General features: G+C 41.1%; 1 protein-coding gene across 1 annotated transcript in view; it reads left to right on the top strand.

Annotated features, from left to right (window-relative positions):
* The window catches only part of CRADD (CASP2 and RIPK1 domain containing adaptor with death domain), an 80,710-nt gene extending 57,391 nt beyond the window's left edge, over positions 1–23,319 (top strand). The window contains exon 3 of the mRNA XM_058805303.1: positions 20,722–23,319. Coding sequence (XP_058661286.1) covers positions 20,722–21,017 — 296 coding nt within the window. The 3' untranslated portion in view covers positions 21,018–23,319. The remainder of the gene's footprint in view (positions 1–20,721) is intronic.
* Positions 23,320–24,436: the final 1,117 nt, after the last annotated feature.

Raw genomic sequence — 24,436 nt, 5'->3', positions numbered from 1 at the left:
GTGTTGTTTGCATTTGCCTCTTTCTCTCTAGAGCTTGCTTACTTCTGAAGCTTGAAGTGCTCAGCTTGCAGTATTTGGGCATGTCTCCCACTGAGTCAATTCCAAGATACAGAACTAGTCTTGTCTCATTTTTTTACCTTTGCTACCTTGTCAGGCTACAGCATTTCCTGCAAGATGACACATCAGAGTAGATAGGTAACAGCTCCCCTGACTTCTCAGGGGGTTTCCCTTCAGCTTCCTGAGCCTCAGGAAAAATTAGCTTTTCAAAGCTCCTCTCAGCATCCTCTGAGGCTGTGTCAGAATTTTACTCTACAGCTTGTATTTATTGCTTGAGTGCTTCAGCTGCTAGTCATTTCTTCCTCTAGTAAGATCACTTCTTTCTCAGTCATGCTTGACAAGAAGCTTGGAATTGTCTTCTCTTGAAATTGTCTTATCTTGATGAAGATATTTAGCTTGCATGGGCCTCAAGTGCTCTGTCTGTCAGGCAATTTAATGCTTAATCCTCCGGTTCCCCTTTCAATGGCACACATCTCTGTCTCAAAGAGCAGCTGGAGAAGAGAGAAAAATTTCCTTGTAGGCATTTTGTGATCTTGATAATTTGACAGGCATCAAGGGAATTGCAAGGACTGCCTGTGAGACTCTACTGGGACAAGATATGACTGCTTTCCATTGCCATAGTGCTCAACACCATCCTTCTCTCTTTCCTCAGCATCTTCAACCTTGAGATCCAGAGAGAGGCTATAAATGCAAAATGAACTTACATGAAAATCACAATGCAGTGTCTGAGCATTGAGCTTTATCAGACATTGAACCGGTTACTTTCCTTCATTTGGAAGGAACAGCTTAAGTAAAGTGAGGATTCATTTGTGTGTGAAACAGACTGTCAAGATGAACTTTATTGCTATGAAATATTACCAAGGCACCTGCCCCATACAGGTTTTCTGATATTGCTGATATTGGTATTCTGATGGCAGGTGGTTTTGTAGGAGAACTTTGCTGAGCTTCTCTGTCTGCAAGGAGGCATCTTGAAAGGGCTACAATGGAAGGTTGAGGATAGTTTGTAGTATTTCAAAGTGTCAGTTCCCAACTGAAATATTTTAATGTAAGCTTACTTAAAAGCAGTAATACCAGTCAGGAAGAATTTTACAAGCTGAACATATATTTTTCTGTTTGACTTCCCATATGTAGGTTGCAGTATTAACTGATATTCAGTGATGGTACCAGAGCCCAAATTTGGTTTTTATCACAGAATTTGCATTTTATGGTCACAAAAGTTGGAACTTGGAGGGAGACCTTTTACAAGGACATGTTGTGACAGAACAAGGTTTCAAACTGAAAGAGGGTAGGTTTAGATTAAATATTAGGGAGAAATTCTTAGTAAGAGTGATGAGGCAATGGATCAGGTTGCCCAGAGGTGTTGGGGATTCTTCATTCCTGGAAGTGTTCAAGGCCAGATTAGATGGGGGTTTGAGCAACCTGGTGTACTTAAAGGTGCCCCTGTCCATGGCAGGGGGATTGGAACTTTATAGTCTTTATGGTCCCTTTCAGCCCAAAGCATTGTATGATTCTAACTAGACTGGCCACTTTCACTTTCCTTTTTAGGGGTTATTTTTAAAGTGTTTCACTTTCTGGCTCCCCTCCATTTGACCTGTGGTGTAATGTTTGGACTAGAGATGCTTCTGGGGAAACATTAAATCCAAACAAACTCCTTTCCACCCTGTTTTTCATGAAATCTTTCTTGGATGGTCACTAAAGTTCTATTTTTCCATTACATTCTCTATTAAACACAGACATGCATTAGAGATCTCATGGTTAATAACTTTCCCAAACTAAAGCAATTTTAAATGCTTTTTTGTTTGTTGTATTTTGGAAGGCAGTTAGAAACACTGTGGTGCTTACTTGTTTTGTTTGTTTAATTTTTCTTTGTTTTGGGAATTTGGGGGAGGATTGTGAGTTTTTGGCTTTGCTTTGTTTTTCCTGAGGATGAGATGGAAGAAGTGAGGAATTGGAAACACTGGAAATCCTTGGCAGAATAAATTTTTCCCCTTGGTAGTATGTCTGGAAATGAGAAGAGACGAGTTGTTAAAGGATTGGTGTGTTATACTGTGATTTATGGAAACTTTCAGCAGTGACAATGCCTTCAATCATACCTAGGGACATATGAGTTCCTCCTTTCACAGCAGGCTGATGTGTTAGGTGTTCCTGCAGTCATACAGACCATACAGATGCTACACAGGCAATTTTGAAGAGCTATCTTTACTTTTATAGGGTGTGCAGCAAAAGCAGAATGAAATATTTAGATCTCACTATCAGGAATTTAATAAATTAGCCCTCGATTTCTGATTCTTTATTAGATATGTTCCAGTAAAGAAGCAATGAAGGTCAGGAATGGAAGAGGAGAGGGGACTAAATAATATGGGTGGAATTGATGTGAAGATTTGCTGTGGCTGTGATCTCTGTGGTCTGCCTGAAACTTTGCTGAAGCCTGGCTTCCCAAGAAGTTGCATTGTTTCTCTATCTTGCTTTATCCATGCTTTATTAATTTATTTCATGTCTCATAAAATCATCAACTCAGGATGCTATAAAATCTCTGCTTGCTTTGCCCATGTCTAACATATCTATAATTTTCCTCCCCACACTCCACACCTGGGATAACATGACAAGGGGTCTCCTCATGTCTTCACAGGCTGCCTTTGTGTCAGGGTCCTTAAATCAAATAGTTTGCTTTGTATCCTATTGTTGGATAAAATATGTATTTCATATGTGGCTTTGGTAGTGCAAGCATCTTATGAGACATTCTTCCTGCTGGACTGTTTTTTCAACAATATCTGGTTTGAGTTGATGAATCTGAGAACTATAATCTGTATTTTTATTATGAGCTTCTTGGCACTGATGTGTAATAAATTTACTTCATTACCCCATCCAAGAGAAATACTGCTAAGTTGAGGGTCATGAATATTTCATATCAATATCCTGTCTTTAATAAATCCTAGTAACTTCTGCAAAAAATGTCTGCTTTCTGTTTTGGGATATTCAGGAAGAAAAATATGGAAAAATGAAATATGTTAGTCTGAGACTTCCTAGCTTTTCAGTGCCTCTGTCTCCTTTGTCTTCCTAGTTGATATCTCTAGGATGTTCTAACTCATCCTGGCTGGAGCTGAGCCTAGGGACAAAATGAGGTTGGTCCATCCATACTTACTGGGACTCACTTGCTAAAATGCTTTCCCTTCTAGCATTTTAAAACTTTTCCTCTCTGAATCCTAAATTATTTGTATATAAGAGCTTCATACCCAGTCAAATATTTTCTCTCCATGGCCGTGGCAAGCAAAAGACAGTATGAGACTGGTAGGGTTGTGGGGTAGTGGCAGAAAACCTACGTGATGGGAACCATGTGGTGTGCCTGGCATGTGGCACATGATGAAGCCTGCAGGCACTGCTGGTGGGAGCATTAAAAAGACTTTCTCAGCATAACATTGCCTGGCCCTTAGACTCTGCTAGTATTCCTGTCTTTCCAACAGGCTGACATCTATGCTGGCAGCTTGTTCTGCTTTACCTTGTTGTGGATAGACAAACAACCTTCAGAGTGAGCTGATGACTTTGCAGTGTGTTCATCTAAAGTGTAAGAAAGTAGATTACATAAGAATATATTAAGATTATATGGTTTTATTCTGGTCCATTTCAGGAGATGATCCATGGGGCCCCTGCTGGTACAAAATCCTGGTACAGGGGAAGATTACATCTTGCTGTACATCAATAGGTGTAACACCACCTGTTATCCACACCTAAAACTCAAGCTATGTTCTCATAACAAATGAAAGCTATGGCACAGTACTTTCCAAAATGAGCTGTGATACCAAGATTTCAGTTTACTTTGGAAGATGGGACCAGGATGTAATTTCGTAGGTGGGTTTTCTGGACTGTTGTAACTTGTCAAAATACACTTCAGTCAGTCGGGAAAGCAGCCTTCAGAGGAATTAAAAACATAGCGTAGCAGCACAAATAGTTTTCTTGCCTGTTGCATAATAGGGTGACTTGCTTGGTTATTCCATGGTTGGTCCTTTCCATGCTGAAAGAAGTATTTGGAAACAATCGTCTAGACTACACTTAATGGTCTGATCTTTTTTTTTGAAATCATGTTTCCAAGTGAGGGAAGAAACCAAATTAAGGTGAGCATAGGGAATTTCCTAATCATCTCGTACCCTGAAAAAAAGGTTTGCTGTTTATGTGGAAGACAGGAGGCATGATTTTGCAATTACAGCATATGATAAAGGCTCCAGAAATCTTGAGTTTTTAGTTCCACCACAGATCTGTCTACCATTCCCTCCTCTCCCTGCCCTCTCCTTTTTTTAAATTGGTCTAGGAGGACCTTGGAGTCTTGTGAGGAAGGAATCACATTGTCTGATGTTGCAGAATATCAGGACCCATTGGTTTTGTTCTGCAACACACCTAGATTTCCTGCCACAAAAAACAGTAGGGTGAATCTAGAATCAGACCATTGTGTGGGTGGGGATGCAGGAATTTCATGTGCTGTATAAATAAAGATATTTCGTGTTAGTATTGCTTCAGACAGAAAATGTCTACAGTGTTCATAAACTACCCTTTGCTTTGGGAAATGGGACTGACACCAGATATTAAAACCTGAAGCTCATGACTTTATCACTCGTGGTTTGGTTTGCTTTTCAGCTCACCAAGCAATACTTTCCTGCTCTAAATACAGCTTACACTAAAAATCAGTGCTGCTATTGCAGCTGCAGTGACAGCCCCTGCTTTGAATGAGATATTCCATGTGCAAAGTAGCAATTCCACATAGCACAGCTCAAGGCTCACTGAAGCTAAGAAGGACTGCTGGCTTGGCTGATGCATGCTTCGTGCTGCTTAATTTGGGCTGACACCATAACATCTGACCCAGTGGTGCTTTATTGCTGGTGTAGGGTTGCTGTGTTCCAGCTCCAGTTGCTGGATCAACATTTGCTGTTGGTCTGCTGAGTGGTGCATGTGTATTCACACAGTTGGGGTGTTCCTTCCGCTATTTCTAGGAGCAAGCAAACACAGAGGTGTGGAGGAAAGAGGATGCTGGTTGTTTATCCCCAGAACTCATCGTGTTTCCAAGAGCTGTATTTGTGTTGGTTTGTCTGGAACTTGCACCAACGAGATCAAAAGGTTGGAAACACTTGTTTCACATTTTGTAGATAGTTGTCGAGTTTCAGGAGTTTCACCCTGCTGCTGCTCAGGGTGGCATGGAGTTACAGCTTGCTGTGCTAGTGAGCCCTGCTGTGCTGTCAGAAGGGGGGATACCCAAAGGAAGCTGTGCTGCCCTGTGGTCACAGCACAAACTTGGAGACTGATGGAAGGGTCCCAGTCAGCTAACAACCTAGCCTTATAGGACATTCCTGGACAAAAATATATGAAGAAACCCCAGCTAATGAAGGAATAAACTAAATAAGTATGTGTTTCTGTCACTCTCTTTTCTGGAACAGTCTTGCCTTATGTACTTGCTATTGCAAGTGAGATTTGGGGTTGTTTCTGTGTCAAAAGCTTTTTTTCATGGGAGATGTGGTACAGCTAGAGTAATGGGTCACCTTCTACACCTGGTAATGCAGGCTCTGTGCTGAGTGAGTTTTTACCTGGGAATTGAAATTTTCATGGTAGTCTCAAAAAGCCCCCAGCAAAACAACCCTTCAACACCACCAGTTAGAGTAGGAGGATGGTTGTAGGTAGATAATTAAAAATTAAAAATTGTGTCATGTTAATTATATAGTCTGGCTAGGTATATGCTTCGGTAATATAAAAAAATAATACTTTGAAGGAGGAAATTAGGGAGATGGCTATTTTTGCATTGGTAAAGAGAGCAGCAGTCTGAAAACAGCTGGGGGCTGGTTTGGCAGCAAAATCTTAACCCAGCAGCCATCATGCTTGCCATCTGCTCAGACAAAGCACACGTGAAACAAGGCTGACTCCTGAGTTGTCACCAAGCCGGTGTGTGGTACATACACACACTGTTCTTGTCAGTGACTGGAGGGTCCCAAACCTGCTCAGAGCCCTGCCCATCAATGCCATTGGAAAATCAGTGGCCTCAGCACCTTTTTCTTACCAGCTGCACCCATCTGTGATGCTCTCTCCATGCAGGGGAAGCCCCTGCAGCTTTTGGCTGCTCTGGTCCTCTCCTTGCTCACCAGTGCTTTCCTCCCTCCTTCTCAAACATGTGGAGGCAGTGGGAATTAACACTGGGAAGTGCAGAGCCAACTGGCAGGAGGAAAGCCTGACAAGCTGTGCATCTACACTGGGATTCAGGGTTTGATTTATACAACTGAAACCCTGAAAAGAGGTTTGAAAAAATACAGCTCAAGAGAAAAATTCAAGCTGACCTCTTGCCACACAGCTGGAATCTGTGCTACGTGAAACAGAGGTACCAGGTCTCTGCTACCTTCCACACAAAATGACAGTATTAACTGGACCCTTATTTAGGAAATTTTAAATTTAAAATATGGCTCTGAACCTTACTGGGCCAAAACAAAACAAAACAAAAAAGCAACCAAACAAAACAAACCAGTAAAAGCTCCCTCTTGGTGGAAAATTTTTGTGGGTTTTTTCTAACAGAAGCTGAGGAAGGCATTATTCTCTGTGTCACTCTCCTTCCTGCTCAAAAAATGGGGGAAGGAGAGAAAAAGTTGGAAAAGGAAGAGAAAAAGAAAAAAACAAATGGGTTTTTTAAAAGTAGGAGGGGATTTTTGTCATGGAAAAACTTGCAACATAGCTTTGACAGACAACTCCACCTATCCAGCAGGAGGGCTGCATGCCTGCCCAGCATGGGTTGGGGAACAGACCAGCTGCCTTTCTCTGGTGGGCAGATGTGGTGATAGCACATTGTCCCAGCTCCAGAATCCTCCAACAATTGTAAAATGAGGCAGGGAGGAGAAGAGAGTTTGAGAAGGTGGCAGAAGGTGGGAATAGACTAAGTCAGTGCTAAGAGTAAGAGGCCAAAAGGAATCTACATTGTGAACTGTCCTGGAAAAACTATCACTTTGTGTAAATGCAGACATCAGAATTTGATTCAAAGGTATGTTTTTCCATATTAAACCCAATGCCTTAAAATTCCGTGTGAAGCAGCTGATAGAGGTGAGGGGCAGATATTTACCTGTTTGTTTCCATAACATTTCAGCCTTTCTAGCTCAAATAGCAAATGACCCCTTTGGTTGTCTGCTCCCTTTTTTTATCTGTACCTTAGTGGATTTCCATATTCCAGTATGCTCAGTTCCTTACTCAAGATTACTTGGGACAATCTATTATTTACCCTTCTGGGACCTGGTCAATTAAGTCTTTGATTAAAACTGGAGAGGTGAAGCAGGGCTCCATCAGCATCTGAAGATGGGCATCTTTCAAAGCTGTGATCATGAGTAGGAAATCCAGGAGATGAGCTGCTGGGCTGTTGGCTCCTCTGGTGCTCTTCCTTTTTCACCTGTGTAGGCCCAGCTCTTTGGAGTTATTTGAGCACAATCCTGGCAAACTCTGTGTACATAACCTAATACATACAAAGCCTTTTTCACACCCCACACCTGAGACTGCAGACTCCCCTCCCTAAGTGTTTGTGTTTAGCAGAACATCTCCCCTCCCAGTCACATGGGGAGCATGCAGACAGTGCAGTGTGGAAGCCATAAAAGACTGTAGTTCACATACAAGAAAGGCTAGGAGGCTGATGGTTCAGGGTTCCTGGAAAGCCTGGGATGCTGTATAAATGAGGTCATATCTAAAACATCTTCAAATATGTTTCTAAAGCAAATGTTGCACAATTAAATTAAGGCTGCAGAGGAATAAAAAAGTTGAGATGGATTTGTTTTTCTGTTGAGCAGCACAAAAATGTTATATATAATGATTCCCACAGAAAAATGAGGACTTCAAAATTAAAGCCCCAGCTGTGTTGTCAGTCAAAGAAAGTATATTGGATTGGGACATACAGAGCTGTAGACCACTGTGTAAAACCTGAGGAGTTCTCACCTTCTCTTTCTAGCAGAGATATGTATTTTCCTGGGCTTTCTGGTTTGGTCTAATGTGGACATTCATGCAGTAATTATCTTTTTTCTCAGGGTCAGAGACTGATAACCACTAGAGCTGTGCTGCAGATTGCTTCAGCTGCCTCCTGCTGTCCCTGCATGTAGCTCTGATCTTACTTGATAGATATTCTCAAGCTGTGTTCCTTAGGGTCTTTAAAAGAGTATTGTGTGGGTTTACAGAGCTACATTTTTTTTTCAGTTGTGTCTCTGAGACATTTCTCTATGTTGCTTGAAATTCCTTCACCAAGCTTTTGTTCAGCTGTTCCAAACAGACTTGCTCCCTGTAAAATCTGTGCTCCTGCCTTACTTACAGACACAGGCATCTTTGGTTGACTGAGTTTCTCTACTTTCACGTGGAAATACTTGCATGACACAAAGAACCGTATTAAAAATGACTTCAACTTTCCTTGCTTGTTTTACAGAGGGGGTCTGTTGAGTCTCTTTGTCAAATGCTTTAGACCTGGATTGTTTAAAAAGGAGATGTGGCTTCTTGAGGTAATCTAAGGATACTTGTCCCAAGTCTCACAATCTGCCTGCACAGAGCTTCCTGAAAACAGTAAGGCTTTTTACAGTTTTCAGCTTGACTATTCCCATTTACTTGGCAATTTTGACATGAAAACCTTTATACCTGTATAAATGTGGAGAGCCTGGTTCAAGCATGGCTTAAAGAAAGAGGCCATGAAGGTATACAGCTGATGGGAAAGTAAGGGGTAGGTGTAAAGCAGCAGTTCCCAGGCTTGATTTTGTAAATAACTAGGTTCTCTATAACTAGGTTTTCTATAAACAGCAGGATTCTCAGACAGTCTTCCCATAACAGGCAAAACATTCTGTCCTTGGGCTCTCTGGGAACAGATAGCTGCTCTGGGAACAGATATGAAGGTTTGAGAACTTTTCATATCACAGTGAGAACACTGGTCCTGTTTTCAATAAACAAACCAGGTATTGTAAAACAAAAGGAGGGGTTAGAGTTTTCTCTGTAACCTATCATGAGCTCGGATTTTGCAATATGCATGAAGTTAATTAACACTATTATAAAGGGTGACTGATTTGATCGATAAATCGGAGTCGATGCTGATCAACAACAAGATGGGTTGGCTCCCTTCGCTTTCAACATATAAATGCCAAGATGCTTCAAGCAAGGATTTTCGTGGGGTGCCTGAAGTTCTCAAATGTCTCAAATACAGTATAAATATCAGTATGTAATGCCTAGTGAATAGCATGTCTTGAAAAGACTGAGTTGTAGCAGTACCTTCATGTTCTTGTCAACCTCTTTAGAGTAGATAAGAAGCCCCCATTTTCAGTCAACAAGACGGAATAAAGATACTTAAATAGCTCAGTCTTGTGGCTTTAGCATTCAACTCCCAGGCTCTGTAACAGACTTAGAAAGCTTGAATCTCCTGAGATCAGAGAACACCAAAGAATTGCAGCCAAATTTTCATGTCTTCTGCACTTGGTGCTTGTAAACTTGCACATGAACCCTCTGTCATGAGGATATTTCCATACACTAATGTGCAAATGGAAGGCCCAGTTAGGTGGGTAGGCACTATGTGGCTTCTACACAGAAGGAAGGAAGGAAGGAAGGAAGGAAGGAAGGAAGGAAGGAAGGAAGGAAGGAAGGAAGGAAGGAAGGAAGGAAGGAAGGAAGGAAGGAAGGAAGGAAGGAAGGAAGGAAGGAAGGAAGGAAGGAAGGAAGGAAGGAAGGAAGGAAGGAAGGAAGGAAGGAAGGAAGGAAGGAAGGAAGGAAGGAAGGAAGGAAGGAAGGAAGGAAGGAAGGAAGGAAGGAAGGAAGGAAGGAAGGAAGGAAGGAAGGAAGGAAGGAAGGAAGGAAGGAAGGAAGGAAGGAAGGAAGGAAGGAAGGAAGGAAGGAAGGAAGGAAGGAAGGAAGGAAGGAAGGAAGGAAGGAAGGAAGGAAGGAAGGAAGGAAGGAAGGAAGGAAGGTTGTTTAGAGTTGTGGTGGTAACATTTTCAACATTATGGAAAAAAGGCATCTTGATTTCTTTGTTTCTGAGTTTGTAGAACTTAAAAGATGTTTGCTTAAGCAAAGAAAAAATCCTTTTTTAAGATTTGCTTTCCATTGTTACCTCTAAGAGGTTCCTGTGATGTCAGTTGTCAAGGAAATGACAGCCCTGCTGTCTTGTTTGTGGCAGGATTTGAGGTTTAGTTCCTTCAGGGACACAAACATCACCTGCATTTCTGCATGTCTGGGACAGAAGAGATTTGTCTAGTATTTAATTCTGCCTTTTTGTTTTGTTTCAGCCTTTCTTAGATTAGACATAGCTGTGCAAAAATCCCAAACCAAGTAAAACAAATCTTTTATGGTCTGCTGATCTTCCAGCCTTTTCATTCTGACGTTAAAACATTTTTATTTCTGATTTGTTAGGTATAAAAGCCAAAATGATTGACATTTCAATTCTGGATCAAAGTCTGGCAGCTAGTAGACTACAGAACTATGAGGGAAAATGTTCTCTATGCATGAGACATGAAAATTAATTGTTTAAGCAAAATATTTTTTCAGATGTTTAGGTTTTGCATATGAATCATCCCACTAATACTAGCATAAATCTTCTACAAATAGCCTAAGTAATGCAAATATTTGCCAATACCTTGTTTAACTTTGAACTTACTTCAGTTCCTTTGGCAAAGTGCTATTCCTGAGTGAGTAGAAAAGTAATTGGGTCCTCAGCCCTCGAGTGCATGGTTGCAGCTGTGAGTCATCTCCTTACTTTCTATGCTGTCTTGGGATCTCTAATGACTGCAGAGGATCAGCGTGCTGTGTCACCCGGCACCAGCCATGTCACAGGGCAGCCACGAGCCCTGCAGCTGAGCACATGCTGCAGGGTGTTATGTCACTGCTGACTCAAGGGGGGAAAGAAGTGCTCATCCAGTCCCTGCTGGCGTAAAGTGCTCTCTGAGTTAGGACCTCGCGTTCGGAAATTACCCATGCTCCCCTTTTCACCCTTTTCATACCAGGGTCAAGCAACAGATCCATGACCTGAATTTGTAGAAATGAAATTTTAAAAAAGGAATGAATTTGACTTGCTTGTATCTAAGACTTTCATATAGTCTAATTAAGATTTGGAAAAATTAGCGGGATTTGTGTGTACATAGATACATACATACATACTATATACATATCTATATCTATATATATACATGTATGTATGTGCACACACACAAATACATTCTAACATTTGCTTTACAGAGAACTGAAAGTCTTGCGGCTGTGACCTTCTAAAATTACAGCCCTATTAGATATCTAAAATTGCTGTTGGACAGTATGGATCTGTTGAAACCAGCCATGAGATTCCAAATTGATTTCTTGCGTATCTTCAACTGACTTGGCACTTGAGAGCACTGGTTGTGATGCCAAGCCTCTCATTCATCTGAAAATGGAGAGAAGCAGGTGATGCCACCTCAAGCCCTCCTTCCTGACACTCGTGGAAAGCACTGTCTTCTGACTCAGGCTGTTGAACTGCATTTGGCAAGCCAGGCATAGCAACTGATCATAGCTGAGCATTGTATTTTAATACTACTACCTTTTTTTCTGTGGATTTTGAAGTGTTAAAAAGCCTACTGAAGTTCATAAGCATTTAGAGCACTGATACAAAAAATGGAAGAAAAAAAGAAACCAGCCGGGATCTACGTCTGTGTTGCTTATGGCATTTCGTGGAGTCTCTTGCACCTATGCAAAATGTCTTTAAAAAGACACTAAACAAACCTGTTGCACTTTGTGTATTTGTTTTGCATGGATGTAAGTGATTAAATAAAATGCCAAGCAGTGGAGGATTCAGCAGAATGATAGTACTGTTTTAGCTTGCTCTGCGTGGCTTTTTCTATTAATACATGTTTGTGGTCAGAAAGGAACGCAGTCTCACTTCACTATAATATATGCAGTATTAATTTTGGTTTGACACCTGCCAGGCAAAGATCCTCACCAGCCAAAGGCATTCTTCACAACCAAGCTCCATCTGTTGTGCAGATCTTTGATATTTCTAGTGACTTGAGCCAAAGCAAAAAGAAGAGCCAACTTGAAGGAAAAAAAAATCTTGAGGAGAAATGAATAGTTCTATCAAGGCTAAATATAATGGCTTATTGTCACATTTGGTTTAAGTCCTGTGAGGGAAACATGTGTGATCAGTTTTGTTTTAGAAGAAAACAGTCCTTCATACTAGCAGTGTCATTGTTCTTGTTGCATGAAAGGAGTATTGATAGCTGAAGTTCAAACACATGATTTTATTGCTGAAATGTTGTAGTCTTTAGAAAGACTTCTTGATAAAAGTTACTGGTAAAAAAAGTTTACTCCCTTATTTGTACTCAGCAGATTAAAAGCCTAGGGAATCTTTGATTCTTGTGTGCAAAGGAGCAGCAGGATTAACACTTGCCTCAGCTCTTTGAAAGACAACTCAGGCTTTTTGAAATAAGCTTTCAAGTATTATCTGTCAAAAGAAGATAGCTTCCAATCCCTTGACAAAAGTTGCATGATGATTTTGTCACCTCACTGACAAAACAATCATTAATTGCTCCAGTTAGCTTTGTTTTTCACTTAGAGTGGGTGAATTAATCTGTCAGAGCTGCCCAACCCACAAGGGTAAACATTTGCCTCCTATGATACCATGAGACATCTTCAACAAATATGAATGTGTTTTATGATCATCACAACATCATACAATCACCTGCTGATCATTTATTTTTATTTGTGATAGCGTGGAGAAGAAACAACTTGACTAAGAAATTATGGCTCTGTGGGCTTCAGATCTGTAATTAGCGGTTGAAAGTTCTGTATTATCAAGCACCATTCAATTCACTAGGAACTGCAGAGCATTGAAAACTATATAGAAATGCAGTGACATACTTCAGAATTTGATTTTTTCAGCATTGTTTGTAAGGTTGTCTGTTGCTGTAACTGCTGGCCTGTAAAACAAAACCTCTCATCTCTACTCTTTCAGACTAGCAAGTGTCTGTCTTTGTGCTGTCTAGTAGTTCCTGAAAGCTTGAATGGTCCACAGAACCTAACCATTCAGTAGGTATTTCTTTTTTCCCTTAGTGTATTGCTGCATACTGAACTTGTTCATGCATTTATATCAAAGGTACACTGCAAAGATGCCATCATTAGCTGTGGTTTCAGTGCTCATGCACATTATTCACTTATGTATGACAATATAGAAGTTAATAGGAAATATTAAGCAAATTTTACTTCTACTTCAGTGTCTAGAGCAACATCAAATGCAAAGTATAAAGCCACAGTATGATTAAATCTAATCCTGACTGTAATGTAGGGTCATCCTGCCTGAAAAGAGAGTAAACATTGTATTGTGTTGTTTCTGCTTACTTCACATAGGTGCTCTTTTCCTTGCTTGCATCTGCAGCTGCCACTTATTTATGAAATTTATTATTTGATCTCACAGTATATAGTAGTAGAGAAATACTGTGTGACATTGTAATTAATTTCTTTTCATGGAAGACAAATTAACATCCACACTATTAACTGCTGAAACTTCCTCCCTGCTCTTTCCAGTAAAATGTGAACAAAGATGTGAAAACCGGATCTCTTTCAGTTCCTTAAACATGGGGATTGTTCCCTATGGCTTGAAAAGGATGGAAATTGAAAAGAGAATTAATTCATTTACGGACTTCTCTGACAATCTGTTTAATATAGATTGTACTGAAGATTATCAGTATAGCAGAGATCTGTAGAGGTACAAAATGTGTAGGAGAGATTAAAACATGTTTAAGATAACTGTGTAGCTACTGAAACTGAATAGTGGGAATACAACTGAAAACTTTTGTCATGAAATCTGAATGTTTATGTTTCAGATTTTAGCAGTCTGCTTCCACATCTGCAGCTACTAGGCAGTCCTTAGCAAGTGATAAAGAATACATGAATTAGCTGCTGGTACTGAGCCAAAATAGAAACATTTGTGTTCTTGAATTGCCTGTAGATTTACAAAATTTTATGCTGTTTTTCTTCCCCTAATACCCAAAATCTACTTAATGTCACAAAGTGTGGTGTTTTAGAGCTCACAGAGGAGAAGAGCTGCCAACAAATGAAGATATATGTACTTTTTAATTACACCACCAATGCAGAGTCCCAGCAAGCTTTTGGCAGGAAGGAGCTGAATTTGGTACCTCGGGTGGATTGTGCTTCACTTCAGGGAAGGGCCATAGATTTGGTTACCAAAGGATAATGGTCACAATTTATTCTGCATATTGGCTGTCATATGTATGGTAGATTCCAGTTTTTTGAAAATAAGACAGAGAACTTAGTATCTTTTAATTCAAGTCATAAAAACCAGTACAATGAGGAAGAATGCAGTCAGTCTTAAAAATGTATTTCATATTTGCTTTCATTTTGATTCGTGCCTTTCGTAATTTAATTAAGATACTTGGAAATGTAAATTACCATAACAGAAGTATGCTTAAGTGTGTTTTATGATCACTAATTGACAGAAGTTGGTTTTATTAATGTAAATTTCATATATAATGTTTGCATTCATCAGAAGTTACCAAGTTACAGAGACTGTGAAGCACGACTACTCAAACAAACATAAAATTCTCCTGTCTGGCACTCCAGTCATTTATGGCTACAGGCTGGCTTATTATTTGAATGTGATATAGGAAGAGGACAGGCATTTGCCTGCAGTTTCACCCGTTAATATAGTGTTGGGCAAGTACAGCTGAACAAAAAAGCAGCAGAGCAACTGTACTAATGGAGACCTACTGTAACCTCCCATCTTCTTTTCTAATGAATCAAGCCAAGCCATCCCCTGCAGTTACCCAAGAATTTCTCTTTATTCCATCCTTCTCACCAGGATCTCCACCATAATCTTGTGGTTTACTTCAATCATCTGTAGCACTTACTGGGATCCTTCAAATGCTTCTTTGCTGTCCCTTTGATCCAGCGTCTCTGGCAGCTCAGGGCAGTTGCAGCTTCTAGAAGTCTCCATTCTCTCCATTAGTGGGAACATTACATAGTGTCCTTCAGTTCAGGTTCTGCAACCCCACCTTGCTGCTCATGACAGCCTGTCCCAACCTCATCTGCCAAGGGGCAGATCTTATCTTTCTTCATGACACACTCTCACTGTCTTGCTCACTCCAAGGGGATTTTACTCTAAGGCAATTGTACCTGTGTATGTGCACGCTGTTTACTGTTGTGACATTCAGTCAGTGAATAATTTCTGTAACATAGCACAGCTGCCAAAACACACAGCACACAGCCTTGGCAACCATGCCCATTCTGTACCCAGTGCTGGCTCTATGGCTCAGGCTAGTTGAATAAGTGGGCTGGAGGGAAGCAGAACCTCACACTACATTCATTATTAGGGATGTTTTCCTTTAGCCAAAGTGCCCTACATGCTACAGATGGCATGTTAGCCATGATGGTTCTGAGGAGCTTCAGAGTCCCTTTTACCTTAATTTCCTGTAGTAACCAGGGCCATGCACTCTTCTGCTGTGGGATGTTGTGTGTATGCATGTATCCCCTAGTAGCCTCTGAACCTCTTGTCCAAAATGAAGAAGCCTGTTTGCTGTTGAGTGAAGGAGCAGTTTCATGAGTGTCTTGAGAATAGGTAAGCAGCTGGAGAAGACCTGAAGTCAGCTGTAGGATTCACATCCTGGGCGGGAACTGAGGCTTCTTTGGTTTGCTGCTTGTAGAACCTCTTAATCTAACTTTACCACTTCTCAGGGAAGAACTATTCTCCAGATGCCAGAAAATATGATTAAAGAGGGCTCTGAAATGTTTGCTTTGAACTCTTCAGAAATCATGATGAGGATCTGATAAGAGGGTTAAGTGAAGAGCAGTCAGCGTCTTGAGTCTAGATCGCGAAGGACTCCACACACCTAGCAGGGAGATGCTGAGGCCAGATGCATGCCCAAGCAGTTACTCCTCTTTACAGTCCCATTCTAATTATGCAAGGTCTGAAGACCAGACTCTCTGACATGTTTCTGATGTGATTATATAAAAATTAGAGTATTTTCCTAGTATTGTTCCTGCCAAGGGCTCTTGCATGCTTCGTTTCAGCATACTGCTTGATTCGCAGGAGGGTTTTCTCTCAAGCAGGTGCTGTACTGGAGGCTAGGAAGCATTCTTGACCTTCGCACGAAATCTTTATCTTTTTTCTGTAATGATTTACCCAGAGAAATAGACTGTGTCTGTGCACCTCAGCATTAGAATGTGCAGCTCAGAGATAGCTGGATTCCCCTTTCCTCTTCCAGGGCTCCTTCTGTTTTATCCCACAAGTATGTACATGGTCCTTTAGGTGGATAAGATACAGAGGAAGTGCTGGAAGCAGAGACCAGTCTGCAGAAACACCTTTCCCAACAGACAGATTTATTAGTTATTAGATGAAAGATGGGTCATGATATATCCCTGACTCTTCAGTTGTCTCCTGAACTGCCTGTGGCATTGTTCTTATAGGATTAGGCAGCAACTGACTGAGACTTTTTCAGTACTTTCAATTCAGGTGCAATTTCCATCCAAGTCCCTTTTACACAGCAGGGACCAAAAAAACAAAAAGTTGAGTTTGTGTTAAAATCTAATGACTTTGCAGGGGAGAAGTCTCTCTGAAACGCCAGCAAATGCTTTTGGTCATACACAAAGAAGTCACATGTACATGGAGAAGGGTCCTTTAGCTAAAACTGTAAGGCACTTTGTGCCCCAGCAGTTCTGAGGGATCAGCTGGGTACTTCACAGGTCACCCAGAAATGCCTCAGCCCCTTTGGCTGCTGTCTCCTGTGTGGGCCTTATCTTACATCCTCCCATTTGTGCCAAGTGGGACACAGCTGAGGTGAGTTTGTTTTCTGTCCCCCTGATTTTTCCAATATCTTCTTGGCGTCTCCTACTTAAAGATACAGAGGTTCTGAAGAAAAAGAAATGCAAGATGGTGACTGTCTGCCTTTGCCCCACGTGGTTTTTTGTATCTTTGTTATTTGGGTGACTGTTTTGTCTGGTCTATATCTGTGATACTATTTATATCCAGCTCTGTTTCCTGTCCACACTCACCAGCACCATTGTAACTCTTGGTTTGTCCTATGGCCTGGAAGTACAGATGTACACACAGGCCACAAGTTGTCAACATCTCCTGGTTTTTAACTGGAACAATTAGGATAAAGCTTAGTGTGGATGAGCTTCCTTCAGCAGCCTTGGGGAGAAGCACATTCCTTCATGCTACAACTTTGACTAGAAGGAGCCACAGGTCTTTCTCTGGGTCAGTTTCAACTTCACAACCAGTGTGGAGAGTGTCCTTCCTGTCTCCAGCTCTATGGAAGGGGAATTTCATGGTCCCAAGAACCAGGTGGCTGGTGGTCCCAGGAGAGCACCAGGCTGTCTCTCTCTCCAGCACAGAGCTGTTGGCTCCTCATTCCTCAGGATCTGAGTGGCTTCAGCACGAGCAGCAAGCCTTCAGCCTCTAAATCTCTGCAGCGTGCAGCCCTGGCACCCCGCAGCCTGGACCATGCCCACAGGACAGTGGCTGGACAGAGTGTTTCACTTGGTGCTCTCACTGGGGGCAACAGCAGCACAAATTGCCTTCTCCAGAGCAACCCTCAACACCCTCTTGTGGTGCCCCAAGCACCCACTGCTCCTTCCACATCTTCCCATTTTTACCAGTGCAGTCCTCGTTTTGCTAAGCAGAAGCGCATGCCTGACAGAAGAAAAACTTGCCCTTTTTTTTTTTTTCAAAAATGAGGTCTCAGTATCCTAAAAGTACCTTTCAAATGCAACTGCAGGATCTGCATAATTGAAAGTTTTGCTCTAATCTCATTAACTCCCTCAGGCAGTTCCTGACAAGTGGAGATTATAAATGAGAGTTTGTAGTAAACATAGCTAAAAAAAAGGTATCTTTATTATTTTTGCAATATATTCAAAGCAGTCTGGGCATGAGCACAGAAAACTCATTTCTATTTCACCTCAAATGCCATTATGTTTATTAAATTAGGAGTAGCGTTAATCCTAGAACATATCGAGATTTTTTTTGATTTTGCATTTATCATAACTGAAAGATCTCACTAAATATTTCTCTATACATCTAAATAATATTGCCTGTCATGTAATATTTATCTCCAATTTTCCTCAGTGTTTTTGTATCAGAACTGAAAATCAGCTATCACAGAAAATAAAATGGGACTGAAATACCAGTCCTTTGTATTAAATTTAACATTTGGCTTCTGTCCCAGAGTTTTCCACATCCATATTAGAATCAGATGGTAGTGTAAGATGAAAAGATCTCCTGGATGGGTTTTATTCTGATCCTTATTAAAGGGCCGATAACAGACTGAAGGCAAGATAGTTGTTGCAGTAAAAAAGCCTGCTTAATATCAAAGGCTGGATGGAGAAGCTGACATGTATTATTATTAGGCCTTCCTGCCTGATCACATTTCAGTGTCATAAAATCATTCTGCTAGTGGATGTGACGTATGAAAACTTCAGTGTGAGAGCAAAAAGCCCAGGCTGGCAGGTATTGCTGCTGTGGGTGCACAGTAGCTGACCATAAGCCAGAGAAAGGGTTTAATATCAAAAAGTATTGTTGGTGACAGGACAGTGTAGCTATATTTATTTTATTCTCAGCTATTTGCATTCATGAAAGACACTGCCTTGTCCTGACTTGCCTGTGAAACTGGTATCACATCTGGTGTGACAGCATAGGGCAGCCCCACAGGTATTGCTCAGCCTTCTTCAGAAGCTGTGCATCCTCTGCCCTATCCACAAACCAGCACTTGTCCCAGATTCCTTTGGCTGTCTGGGGACAGAAAGATGAAAGAGACCTAAATATTCTTCAGAAAGCAATTTTCTCTTTACTCAAAGCAGCTTTGTATAGTTCTTGTGTATTATTTGGCTGAAATTGTACAAACATTTGCAGGCTCTGGGTCTTCCATGAAAAAACAATTACTTGATAAAATGAAGGAAAGGTGCTTTTTGGAGTTTCTGTTCTGCTGTAGTGGAGACTGTGAGCATGATATTGGAACTATAAATTAGATTTTGCAAAGCAGCATTTCTGTAGGGAGTCTGCTGCTTCAGACCAACAGGCTATAATCAGCATTTTTCAAAGGGGTATTTTGCCTGTGTTTTGTTGCAGTATCTTCAGCAAGAGAAGTAGAGCAGCAATTGCAGACTGCATTGACTCTGTTTCAGCTTTTGATCACAAAGGCTATCAAAGAACAAATATGCTTTGTAGGTATTCTGCACTGCTTTTCTAAATGCACCTTTTTAAAGGCTGGCATATGGTTTGAACTTATAGGCAGAGAATCATTTTGCTGTCACTGGCTGTTTACAGCATCAACATCAACATTTGAGCTTGTACCTAATGCTCCTTTTACAATCAGCGGAGAGAAATGTGCACATTTAGAGGAGTTGAGTTAATTATTCTGATTATTTTAGACATCTTCTTTCCAGTGAAAGAGTTTGTATTTTAGAAGAGTCTATTTAACTTCCCAGCAGTAATTAATCCTAGCATATTTAGTTCAGGAGGTGTTACCTGTTGTTAGGTGAGCTGGATCCCACACAGCATGTTTCTGAATACTATTGTATTCTCACTTGACTGCTGACACTTTTTTGTATTAATACTTTTGGGGTTTTATTCTAATTATCAGATTATGCTAGGGAACACATAAAGAGATCAGTTGTGTATGCAAAAAAACTTCCTTCAGTCCCTACAAGATTTTTACTGCTGATAATTACAGCTATCTAATGCTTCCTATGAAGGCTGTTTTGGTAGTTGCATTGATCCTGTCCTCCTCAGGTACCAGTTCAATGTGAAGTGTCTCTTTGGATGAAGAGTGCATTCTCTTGGGTACATGGACAATCCTAAGGGACTTAACATCAGGCAAAAATCTCTGAGAAAAAATGGGACCTCCTTGCATTCTCCTGAAAATATCTTCAAAGAGGTCAGATGAGTGGAGCTGTATCACATGCATGCCTGATTTCAGGAATGTTACAAGCTCTGACAACAAGAACTGAGGGATAAGGAAGCATAATTTGTGTTTGTGAACAGTGTTGATGCCCTGTTCATTTGGGTACACCTGAACCATGCTTATGGCTTCATTCAAATAGAGGAAAAGCCCTCAGGCTGGTCTCCTCAAGATGAGTTTGCCATGTATGACAGTGTGGAAAGACTTAAGTGGTGTCTTAGGACAGAATTTCCTGTGAACAGTCCTCTGAAAAAAAAATAGTGTAATACCTATTAACTAAGGAATCAAAGATATTTCTGAAGTGTATAAATGGAGTCCCAGAATAGGAGTAATAAGGTATTATTGGTCCCATGTTTGTCACTTGTCACTGTATCATACTGGTGCAAGCACATTGAGGATGATGGCTGCTGGAAACAGGTTCCCTGAAAACCTTTCTTGTTCACTACCCCAAAATTTATAATTACTTTTGGAAGTCTTTGCTTTGGTGTACGGTTCTGATGTCTGGGTTACTGACATTGAAACCCACAAGGCTCCCTAGGTATGGTCTACTGAGCATTAGTTTTCCTCTGATTAATCTTCTGATTGATCATGTAATTAGTTTTTCTAGGTAAATATGTATTCTGTTTCTTTAATTAATTAACTCTTTTGCCTCAGCTTTGCTCATGCTTTTCCCTCCTTTGTCAAGGTCTCCCATTAACTCTTGCAGCATTGCCTAGTGACATACATGCTTTTTCTTTCTCTTTTTTTTTTTTTTTTTTTCCCTCTTTTACAGACTTCCCTGAACTTGCGCCATGCATTTTGAAGATATCACCAACAGATCAGCAGCTGAACAAGCTGGCAAGGAGGCTGGGACCTGAGTGGGAGCATGTAGCTCTGTGCTTGGGTTTGTCCCACACTGACATCTATCGATGCAAAGTCAATCACCCTCACAACCTGCAGTCACAGATCGTAGCTGCATTTGTGCTGTGGAAACAGCGCCTGGGGAAAAAAGCAACAATCCAGAGCCTGCACTCCAGTCTGATGGCGGAGGAAGTGGATCCTTCAGTGATACAGTACATGCTTGAGTGAAGCCGTGCCATTTATTCAGAGCCTCCACGGGTTTCGTTCAATTCAGTGAAGAGGATGGAAATGTATGTTGAAGATTGGATGCTTCAAGCTGTAAAAAAAAAATGGGGCTGGGAACTGCGATTTTATTAAGCTTAAACATTCCAGTTTTCTGTGACATCTTGTGAGTTGTAATTCTTTTCATGCCAGATTAATTTTTAGCAGGCATTAAAAAATGGATCACTCTTTCCTGTTCCCTTTTGTGCTATTTCAGTGGGGATATAGGGTGACAAAGTTCTTGCAACAGGCGGGCCTGCAGTGAGTTCAGCAAGGTTTTCGATTTCACTGAGGGAGTAAGACTTGGTTTAAATTATTTTCTGGACTATGTAGGAGCCTTTTTACTGCTGTTTCATGCTACTTCCCTGATATTACAGCAAGAAATGAGACTAATCACCATTACTAATTTAACAATTTTACAACAGTTATTGCAGGTGGCTAATTTCACATTTATAAAAGTTTCAGCATGTAGAGTTTCTTGCTAGGATAGATGGTTAGCACTTTGGTCTGCATTTGAAAAAGGCCCTAAGTGGAAGTAGCAGGAATGTAGTGTGCCTGTGAGGGTTTCTGCTGTTATAATTTAATGGGTGTAGGTTTCTGCAGGCAGGCCCTATGTGGATAGGCCTTGTCACAGGTGGGAAGTTCTCAAAGACGCACAGTAGAAAAGTGACCAGGCAAGAAGCAGGCAAGAACCAGGTAAAGTGTGCAAGAAGCAGCCTAAAAAAGGAGACAACTTCTAAGTTGTCCATGTTTGTCTCTGCTAATAAACCGGGACACCACGGGTGCCTGCAGAGTCTTTGAACTGTGCTCAGTATCCAGGCAGCCTTGTTTCATGGTGAGCTCAAGCATCCACAGGCACATTGCTCTGACCACTGCACACCCAATAGGGCAGGGAATTCTGCAGGTCCTTGCTGGTCAAAATGAACTTCCCACTGCTCTCCCTCCAGCTTCCCTCCAGCCACCCACCAGGCTCATTTGCTTCCCACCAGCTTTTCTGCACCTAGTGGGGGCAGCTTTGACACTGCTATCCTCAGTTCTTTGCCAGTGTAATTGTACCACCAATGAAAATAAGATTTTATGCAGAAAAACAGTGAAGCTTATGTTCTTCTACTCCTTCTCTTCTGTCATGGAGATTTTATTCCTGCTGGGAAAAAATACTGAGATCTTTGCTGACCAGGCAAGGGGGAATCAGTCTGCAGGACATCCAAAGGCAATGGGAGTGACCAGATACTCTCTGAGGACTATTGATAAGAGGCAGAATATATTAGATACTCTCTGAGGACTATTGATAAGAGGCAGAATATATTAGAATTCTCCCTGAGCAGTTTGCTGTACAGTAAATGATGAACAGAATTTTGATGCTGAGTTTCAAGGTCTGTTTATGAGCAAGTTACTTTAGACTGTCTCATCTACAGAGTCATTGCCAAAGAATTTCCCATCCTGCAAAATTTGCTCTAATTTCACAGCTTAACAGCCTTGTCTGTAGTTTTCACTGGGGCAAGAATGAACTTCACTGCTTTTCATTTAAAAAAAATTTGTTCTTTTTATATGCAAACTTTGAAAGACATGGGAAATTAGAAAAGACAAGGAGATTTTAAAGAAATCCTATATGCCTTGATTTTTAGAAGCATGGAAACAGAAAATATATTCTGTCAGGATCTGGCTCCTGCAGGTTCTGAAGCAATCTGGTAATATTTTGGTTTTAATCTTCTGTATAGAGTTCTGACCTTCAGTAAATTGTGATACTGTTATACCTCACTCAGATCTTAATTGGGCATATTCTACTTCCAGAGATTAACTATATCAAAAATTCCAAATAAACAAGGTAAACTAATTTAGGGTTTGAGTTTTATTTTTTTCTTTTTCATGATGCTTTAATGACAACATATTCTTTTTTAGGTGGAAAACCATCCCAGAGCAGGTGTACAGACATTTGGCAAATTCATATGAGCACAGCCCAGCACAGGGAGTGGGATGAGAACTTTGAAGCAATTCTGACAGTGAGATTGACAGGAGCATGGTTTGCATATTAGGGAAGAGAGGCAAAGCAGTCTTCCTGGCAGCAGTTTGGAGGAAAAAAAGCTAGAGATGGTTGACAGGAGGAACTACTGAAAATGTGATGTAGAAGAAGAAGTTGACTCCCAGTGTCATAAATTTAAGTACCTTATCTTGCTCTGAACCAGCAAGAACCAAGTCTGAACACAGGCTGCCTTCAAGGCAGTTCATCCCCAGTTAACCCAGAATGAACACAGTGCTCCAAGGAGGCAACCAGTCTGGGCAGTAAAACAATGTAATGGGCACACTCACATGACCCTCATACTTTCTTCTCTGGGTGAACTTTGCATTTCATGTTCTTCATTTAATGAAATCATAGGATGGTTTGGGTTCAAAAGGACCTCCATGATCATCTAGCTCCAGCACATCTACCATGGGCACCTTTCAGTTACACCAGTTTGCTCAAAGCCCAATCCAACCTGTCCTTGAATGCTTCCATGAATGAGGCATCCAAACATATCTGGGCAGTCTATTCCAGTGCCTCATCGCCCTCACAATTAAGGATTTCTCCCTAATATTTAATCTCAACCTACCCTCTTCCAGTTTGAAGCCACTCCTCCATGTCCAATCACTACATGTCCTTGTAAAAAGTCCCTCTCTAGGTTTCTTGTAGGTCCCTTTTAGATAGTGGATGGTGCTATAAGGTCTCCCCATAGCCTTCTCTTCTCCAGGCTGAGCAGTCCCAACTATCACAACCTTTCCTCATAGGAGAGGTACTCCAGCCCTCTGGTCCTCTTGATGGGGCTTCTCTGGACTCACTCCAGCGCTTCTATATCCTTCCTGTATGTGGACTCCAGAGCTGTTAGCAGCACTCCGGGTGGGGTCTTATGAGAGTGGAGAAGAGGTAGAGAATCTCCTCCCTCAATCTGCTGGCCATGCTTCTTTTGATGCAGCTCAGGATATGGTTGGCCAATGTCAGGTTATCCATAACTAATATACTTAGAGTCTTTTTAATGGTTAAGAAAGCAACCTTCAGTAGGTATGAAATTTCATGCCAAATAAGGCTTCCTTTCAAGCCAGGTATCTGTCTGAGTATCTGCTATGGGGCACTGGAAACCTGATGGGTAAGTGTCATATCAGGTAATTTCTCCAGCTTCTTTAGGTGGGCTAAATGGTACAACCCTTGCACCTGGTACTAAAATTACAGGAGCCACAGCTAGACAAGGATTATAAAACCTGGCCTCTCATATTGTAGAGCAAAGCATAGAATTAATAATTTATAGTTGCTTTCGCATTCCAAGGGCCTAAATGAATGCTGTAATACTTGAGTTGCAAATATTGAAGGGAGAGGTTTACTTGTTTTATGAGATTGTTTCCATTGCTGATATTTT

Source organism: Ammospiza caudacuta, chromosome 5, assembly GCF_027887145.1.
Source record: "Ammospiza caudacuta isolate bAmmCau1 chromosome 5, bAmmCau1.pri, whole genome shotgun sequence".
In the NCBI taxonomy this organism is placed as follows: Eukaryota; Metazoa; Chordata; class Aves; order Passeriformes; family Passerellidae; genus Ammospiza; species Ammospiza caudacuta.
The sequence above is the reverse complement of the archived record's forward strand: the minus strand, read 5'-3'. Positions and strand labels throughout refer to the sequence as shown.